The following is an 8,512-nucleotide window of genomic DNA, read 5'->3' as shown; positions in this document are numbered from 1 at the left end:
GGCGTGGCCCCGCCCAGCATGTGACGTCACTTCCGGTGACTCTCCGGCAGCGCGCGTGCACTTTGCGCGCGCACGTTCGCAACCGGCTCCCGGAGCAGCAGGACGCTCCCCCGCCGGTAGGTTTTTTAAATTTGGCAACCCTAGACAAGTAGCACCATGATTTATGAGCCTGCAGAAGTAGGGCTCTGTCCCACATGGGTCGTGGGTCATGTCCTACAGGGGTCATGAGAGGGAAGAACCGAATGGCTGGCCAGGGACTGGGCAGGCAAGAAGGAACCTGGGAGGAGGGGTGGAAGAAGGACCAGCAGGTGATGAGGCTTGGGAGACAGGGGAGGAGATTGTGAGTTTGCCACATGAACGTTAGGTGTTGAATATCTTGGAGGTAGCAACCAGTGTTCCCTCTAAGCTTTGGAGTCTTGTGAGCAAAAATTCAGCCTTGTGAGCTACTGGCATTAAAGTTGTGAGCGAGCGATTTGGCTACTGCATCAATCAGTTTGTTTGGAGCCGTCCTCCCTGAGCCAAGACAAACAATTGTGAGCCGGAGGCTACAAAATTGTGAGCTAGCTCACACTCACTCAGCTTAGAGGGAACACTGGTAGCAACTTCAGCACCTTAAGCTCTTCCAAATCAGTTCCACATGTTTGAAGTGCAAATACTGCACCAATGTAGAGGAATCTTTTTTTTTTTTGGTAGGGTTGATTGCACCCTGGCTCCTCCCCGCAGCTTTCATTTTTATCTTAGTTCTGGAAATCACAAGAGTTACTCTGGTGCTGGAAGCACCTGGCGAGACCAACTCCCTTGCTGGTGTTTGACATCAGCTGTGCCAGCTTTCCCGTGGGGGAGGGGGTTGATTGGCAGAATGGCTCGCCCTCCACAATCCGATGAGCTCGTATTTTTTGTGAATGGAAAGAAGGTAAAAGATTTTATTTATTTATCGGTGTGCTACTTTTTAAATCCGAAGAATCGTGAGGGAGGCTAATGATACACTTAGGATCAGTCCTTAAAAGGGACCTTCCAAATTGATTACATTTGAATGCATTTTCTGTAGTCATTGGACATTGTCGCATGTCATTTTTTACTAATTGAGACTGTTGTGCGGTCGCACTTTTGTAACCGTGCTCAGGCAGATAAAACCATCCAATTGTTCATGCTGTATATCTAAAAACGTGCAAACAATTTCTCAAGTTTGAATGCCCAAGACTGATTAAAATGGACAGGAAGAGAGTATCTAGCAGTGTCAGACTGATTTGTCTGAAAATGAACCCAGCCAGCATAAAAACAACTTATCTGATGTAGTAATAGGTTATCCTATCATTCCACTTCTAAAACAACATCCATATAGAAATTTGCTATAAGTGTAGGTAGTCCTAAGGAAATTTAGGAAGAAACCTGGCAAAATCACTGTATTTCTTCCCTTTCTGCTTGCAGTGTTTGCAGCAGAATGTTTAATTGACTTTGTTTACTGCATCAGAGGTCACTGAAAAATCGGTTTTATCCAACAAGCTGGGTTTTAATTGAAATAACTTGGGAAGATATTGAACCTAAAGACTTCTAACCTTCTGCAAATATATCTGCTTTCCCCCAAAGCTTCCAGTCATAAATTCCAGCCAATCGGAGGTTTCCAACACTTGACGAATATTTCAAAATATGCCAGTTATCATTTCAAAACCAATTACGGATTGATTACATGTTAAGGAACTATGGCAAATAATGAGTCAGAACTCAAGTGAGATAGATCAAGAAAGGAAGAAATACAGTGAAATTAAAGCATGGAAGACCTTTGTTGTCTAAATCTGATTTAAATTAGCAATTTTAATAATTCCAATATCTCTACAAATATTCTTATACTGATTAACAAATCAAATTAAATGATGAATACAGTTCCTGAACAGTGTTCTCTCTAAGCTGAGTTAGTGTGAGCTGGCTCACAGTTTTTTAGCTTCCGGCTCACTCATTCTTGTCTTAGCTCAGGAAGGATGGCTCCAGAGCAAACTAATTTATGCAGTAGCCAAATCGCTCGCTCACAACTTTAATGCCAATAGCGAACAAAGTGGAATTTTTGCTCACAAGACTCCACAACTTAGAGGGAGCTTTGTTCCTGAATAAAGTCAAAGATGAACGAAGATTATCATTGGCCTGCCCAAGGGTTCTTCTAGGGTTCTTCTAGCTACTATGCCAATAGCGAACAAAGTGGAATTTTTGCTCACAAGACTCCACAGCTTAGAGGGAGCATTGTTCCTGAATAAAGTCAAAGATGAACAAAGATTATAATTGGCCTGCCCAAGGGTTCTTCTAGCTACCAGAAGTCTTAACCCAGGGTGGTCATTCTTGCTTGGTGTCAGAAGTGACACCAACCCTCCTACCCTGGTTGGGCCCACGCTGCAGATTAAGAAGTCAAAATGTACAGCAGATAGAGAACGTATTTCTTAAGACCCCATAGATTAATGTACAAACACAACCACCCCCATATGACTAATGAAAATTAAAATAATGCTCCACATGTGCAGGAGGAAAAAATAACCTCTTTAAAGTACATCCTTCTCACATGCATGTGCACACCCACAAGTAGAAAAGCTGCTGCAGCAGGGGATTTTTATAAGAAAAAGAGCCAGAGGGAAGAAGACTTAACACGCAGTCCCTCCCAAGGCTACATTTCACCTTTAACACCCCCGAATGCCAAGCCAGCAGGAGTCTGATGTCTCATCCAGTCTCACCAAATAGTGCACTCAAAGTGGGGAGCTCTGTGCCCTGCAACATTCCAAGGCATCTTTCTAAGAAGTAGGGTTGCTGGGTTCCTTGGACCTGCCAGCAGGGGATGGGGATTGAGCTTACCGGGAGCGGGGAGCTGAAAATAAATGCAATGTGCCTACATGACCCGGAAGTGATGTAGGCACATTGGGGATGCTGGGGGGGGGACACTCTGGTTTTTAGGCAAAACTCTATGGTAGAATTAGCTTCTAACATAGAGTTTTGCCCCAAAACCAGAATGTTGCCCACTGATACCACCAACATGCCTATGTCATTTCTGGGTCACGTAGGCATGTTGTTTTTATTTCTGGCTTCTTGATTGTTTTGGGGGGGTAATGGGGGGGCGGAGAGGAGTGCCCAAAACCGGGTGCCCAAACCCGGGGGACCCCGGCCGGCACCGGGGCGGGGGGGAGGTCTGGCAACTCTACTAAGAAGTGAGCCAGGATGGGCTTGCAGAAACTATTCCCGTTCCTCCAGAATCAGAGTTCGGCCAGCCCAGACTTGCCCTCTAACCAGCTATGAAATGCAGCAACCCTTCTCAGTGAAGTAGCCTTTGGATCCAACCCAGTACATTTTCCAGTAACCTGGAACTGATGGTGAAAACTGAAAACACAAACAAACTTCTAGGGCTTTTTCAAAAGAAAAATTTGGAATTGCGCAGTGGTATGTGAGTGTAATTTGCACACATAGTGTGTGCTACTGCCGCACAACTGGGAATTCAGTGATCGTGGCAACAGATCAGCTGTCCCCAATGTGGGGCTCGGGGGCACCATGGTGCCCAACAACACCTTTCCGGGTGCCCATCAATTGCTTTTGGAAAGTAGGCGGGGCTAGGTGGGGCACTTACTCAGCAGGGATCCTGATTGGCCACTGGAGTTCCATTCGGGTGGGCCAATTAAAATAACATTGTTTGAGTGGCAGCTGCCGCCACAATGGTGATGTGATTCTCTTTCACACCACCTTCACAGTGCATTTATTTAAATTACCCCCTCTTTTCCCCTGCACTTGGACTTTCTCTGTATGATTGGCCTCTTAAAGAAGTCATTTCGCAGTTGGCTCCACCTCTTGTGGCAGACATTTTGTGGTGGCTGCCACCACCTGTATCAGAATCCCAGAGATTCCTGCATGCTCAAAAAGGTTGGGGAAACCTGCAAAGGATTGTAAGAATGTTGATGTGCACTTTCAGGATGGCTATTTTTAAAAACTTCTTATTTTCTTAAAGTTCTCAAAAACACCTCCAGTGGCACGGCAGGGAAAATAGTCCCTGTGGTAGGGGGAAAGCTGGTTGTGCCGTAATGCACCATTTGGCAGGTGGCTCCACTGTATTCCTAAGAGCCATGAATGGATCAACGAACCATCAATCTGATGACCGAAAAATTGGCTCCCGGTTTGCAATCAACGAACAGGATGTAGGCTGAACTAGTGGGGGTTTGAGTATTCCTATGAGTATTCCTATAAATGTGTTTATCCCACAGCCTATGCCTCAAGCCAAGAACATTTTTACACAGTTCTAAAATTTCATTTCCCTTTTTCTCCAATCTGTAACACATGCAAAAGGTTATAGTTGTATCCCATGTACATTTTTCAAAATACCTTTCTTCTGGTTTTTACCCTATATTCAGATGTATTCGGTCAATGACAAGTACAAATCAAAAGATCAAAAGATTTACAATAAGGTAAACAGAAGAAGACAAAAGGTCATCCTGCTAACAAAACAGTTGGAATTTAGTAAATTTTAAAATCCGTACATAGAATTTCCCAACGGATTTTACAAGCCACTGAAAAAAATTTTTTTGCACAACTAATAGTGGTCTGTTGATTAACATCGTATATTAACAACATTCACAGCATGTGCTCAAGTATCATGTGTGACTGAAAATGTCTCAAGTTTTTTAAAAGAGTGCTCTCAAAAGAAATATATGCTAATCCAGGGAAACTGCACGTTAACTACTCATTTTATACTAGTTCAGGGGTGGCCAAACTTGCCTAACGTAAGAGCCACATAGAATAAACGTCAGATGTTTGAGAGCCGCAAGACATGAACAAATATTACATGTTTCTTACCGGGAAATATGCAAATTTGCTTTTTATTAACATTAAACGAGACAGCCAAAAATAATAACAAAAGCGGTAAAAGCAGATATCGATAATGATATTTATTTGTCCAATGATATTTGTTTGCTATTGATATTTAGCTTCCCCAGCTGCCCTGCCAGGAGCCGCACAATACACGTGAAAGAGCCGCATGCGGCTCCCAAGCCACAGTCTGGCCACTAGTTCAATTAGCTTCAGTGGGACCCTACGCCTAAGCAAGTGACTATCAAAGACCCCAGTCACACGGGCCAGATATCGCGGGGGGAGGCGTGGCTGTTTGCCCCGAAGTGAACTACCGCGCGGCCGCCGGATCAAACGTCCCGCCGACGTCCCGTGGTTCGGGGGGAGGTGCCGATCATACATCAATCCTGTGGCGCAGCAAAGAAGCGGCGCGGCGGGGGTTCTGTTTTTTTTTACCGAAGCGTGCACATGCGCCGTTGGGTGCTTGTGCGCATCTTGTGGAGACTTGGGGGGAAAACCCTTTTTGCGACGGGACATGGGCGGGCGCCGGATGCCACGAGCTACCACCAGAAACGTGATCAGATGCCCGCCCTTGCCCCGCGGTTTCCAGAAACTAGTACCTCGGAGGTACTAGTTTTTTACAGCACATCTTTGGCAGGAAGCCTCGGGTTAGCCACAGGAGCTCTACGCTTCCCAGATGTTGCGGTTTGATCGCGCCCGGAAAATCCACCTATCTTCTGTCTCTGTAGCGTGGCTAATGCTCCGTGTGACCGCAGCCATACTGTTTCAACAGAACTGTGTTTTCCTTGTACTTCTTCCTCATACACTTTACTGCTCTTCTGATGCTGAGGCGCTTATGGCTGTAGCCAGCCAAGTTCACTTCTATTTATACGTCTCTACTAACAGCGTTCCGTGCACCTTGATGTTTAGTCATGCCGGCCACATGACCACGGAAATGTCTTCGGACAGCGCTGGCTCTTCGGCTTCGAAATGGAGATGAGCACCGTGACCCTAGAGTCGGATTCGACAGGCTTTCGAGCAAGGGGACCTTTACCTTTACCTTACTAACAGATTACTTGCCTATATTTCCTGATTTGGAATGGTTCTTGTTTATCTGTATGACTTGCGTGAGAAAGAAAAATGGGAGCTGAAGAGAAACGGGAGCATTGTGATATTAATTCACCCACTATTGAAAGTACAGATAATCCTCTTTGGCGAGATGTATGATGATCCACCTCCTCTTTCTTTTCTATCGCAGGTAATTGAAAGGTGGGCTGATCCTGAAGAACTGCTGCTTAATTACCTGAGAAAGAGGCGTATCCTTTGATGCTTTTTACATTGCATAACCGTCCTAGTATTGATTCAAAAAGCAAAGAAAACCCAGTAACCAAAACAAACTCAAATCTTTTTGAAAGAAAGGGTAAGAGTCAGAATAGTTGGGAAAAAGCTAATTCCTTGGTTGCAGTCTTTGCCAGGGCCACAGCATGGGAGTCTCTCCTTATAAAACCTCACCCCCAAATAGAGATACTATGTGTTTTACAATGAACTTGGTAAGCTTTATTCACAGGTCATTATCCAGAAAATATCAATTTATTTATTCATTGACATAGTTCATGCATACCCTGTCTTTCCTTCCAATGGGAACCCAAAGCAGCTCACATTGTTCTCCTCTCCTCCATTTTACCCTCACAACAACCCTGTGAGGTAGATTATTCTAAGAGTGTATGACTGGTCCCGGGTCATCCAGCAGGCTTCCATGGCAGAGCAGGGATTCAAACCTGGATCTCCCAGACCCTCTAACCTTGGGGTGTCAAACATACGGCCTGGGGGCCAGAACCGGCCCATCCAGGGCTCTTAGCCTGAAAGCAACTGGTTTGAGGGAGGGAAGGCAGGAGGCTGCTCAGGGGGAGGGAGCAGGCGAGTGGACATATGCAGCAAGGTGTGTGGTCAAAGCTGTGAAGAAATAGAAAGGAAATTGTGAGGAGGCAGGGCGATTATGCTGAGGTACAATAGTATGTGTGTGTAGGGTAATGGCAGTGAAAGTAGAGAAAGAGGAGGGATGGTGTTTTTTCCCCTTCTGCCTCCTCCAGCTGCAGCTCACTGAGGATTGGGGAACCCACTACATGGAGGGTGGCCGGCACTGCCACTGCCACACCAAACGGTGACTGTGAGGGGCGTTGGGGAGAACAGGCATGCAGAGCTAGGGTTGCCAAGTCCGGCGTTGCGCCGCAGCGGGGGACTCCCGGCTTGCGGCTGGAGCTCACACGTGCACTGCATGCACGCCACCTGGAAGTGACATGACGACGCCGGGCACGCTGGGGGTGGGGCCACGACCATCCAAGGGAAAACCATAGTTTTCCCTCGGATGACTGTGGCCCCGCCCCCAGCATGCTCGGCGTGCCCGCATCACTTCCGGGTGATGCGCACGTCGGGGTGGGGCTCCCCCCGGGGCCCAATCCCCCACCAGCAGGGAACAGGCCTCTGGGGCGGGGGTTTCCCCGCCCCCCGGGGGGGACTTGGCAAGCCTATGCAGAGCAGGGGTTTGCCCATGAAGGGACAGGACCGGCAGGGGAGAAAGGAGGAAGAGGAGGAGGACGAAGGCCAACAGCTGTAGAACTGGGAGGTGGGGAACAGCAACCTCCCTTCTCCCCCACACCTGTTCTCAGCCCACGAGGGAAAAGGGGTCACAGGAGGACAAAAAGCACCCCTTGGAGGTTTCAGAAACAGCCTCTCCCTCAGGACTTCCCCTTAGCCCCACCGCTTCTGAGGGAAATGCAAGAGGGATGTTGTGATAAATGGCATTTTTATTATATCAGATTACATCATTTCACTACATCTGCGGCGTCTCTATTGTATCATATGCTTTGTTACAGTGCTCAAGACAAAAATTAAACCCTGAATATATACTGATCAGCATTCTTATGGGTTATGACTGTTTACTTCTATATTTTCAAACTGTATTTCCTTTGATAAAAGAAAACAGGAATGCAGACAATGTTCTGACAAAAAAATGCCAAAATGACACTACAGGCTGCCTTTATTTTCCTTACCCGTGTTATGCAACATAAAGTCCGCCTCACAGGAACCAAGTATGGCTGTGGAATCGGAGGCTGTGGAGCCTGCACTGTCATGGTGTCCACGTACAACCCAGACACTAAGAAGATACGGTATCCTTTTTAAGGGGGGAAAGAAATATACTGGGTAGTTCCACACACAGAGATTGCATTGTTTTTCACTATTTTAACTGATGTGGCTCTTCCGCAAAGAATCCTGGGAACTGTAGTTCCTCCGCATACTGGGAATTCAGAGAAGAGCAAGAAAAGACCTGCCCCACAGTTGGAGGCTCTTGTCCTCACTGTGATTTGCTTTGAACTAGACAGCAGCACTGACCCCCTTTATGGGTGAGGGGAATGTGGGGGTGATGAGGGGCAGAATATGAGGGGAAGGTGGAGACAGAAGCACGACTGGCAGTGATTGCCAAGTTACTGTTCAGACATCAATGCTTGGATCAATCTAAGTTACCACCTTATGCAAAAATCCATTTAGCTCCCCAACCCTTGGCATCTAAACCGTGGCCCTTTCTCAACCATTTCCGTGATTGCGGCCTGTTTCCCTCAAGTCATAACTGATGGAGAAAGGGTTACAGCTGGGAATATCACGAGTGATTGGACGCATGTGCCTTCTAACCTAGCCCTTTGGTGTTCCAAGG

The 8,512-nt window shown here is 46.7% G+C and overlaps 1 protein-coding gene across 1 annotated transcript in view; it reads left to right on the top strand.

Annotated features, from left to right (window-relative positions):
- The first annotated feature begins 4,085 nt into the window (after positions 1 to 4,085).
- The window catches only part of LOC107117016 (aldehyde oxidase 2-like), a 43,136-nt gene continuing 38,709 nt past the window's right edge, over positions 4,086 to 8,512 (top strand). The window contains exons 1-2 of the mRNA XM_015419048.1: positions 4,086 to 4,157; positions 6,062 to 6,119. Of these exons, the coding sequence (XP_015274534.1) occupies positions 4,086 to 4,157; positions 6,062 to 6,119 (130 nt within the window). The remainder of the gene's footprint in view (positions 4,158 to 6,061; positions 6,120 to 8,512) is intronic.

The sequence above is a fragment of the Gekko japonicus genome, unplaced genomic scaffold (assembly GCF_001447785.1).
Source record: "Gekko japonicus isolate JY-2015 unplaced genomic scaffold, Gekko_japonicus_V1.1 scaffold5291, whole genome shotgun sequence".
Taxonomy (NCBI): Eukaryota; Metazoa; Chordata; class Lepidosauria; order Squamata; family Gekkonidae; genus Gekko; species Gekko japonicus.
The sequence above is the reverse complement of the archived record's forward strand: the minus strand, read 5'-3'. Positions and strand labels throughout refer to the sequence as shown.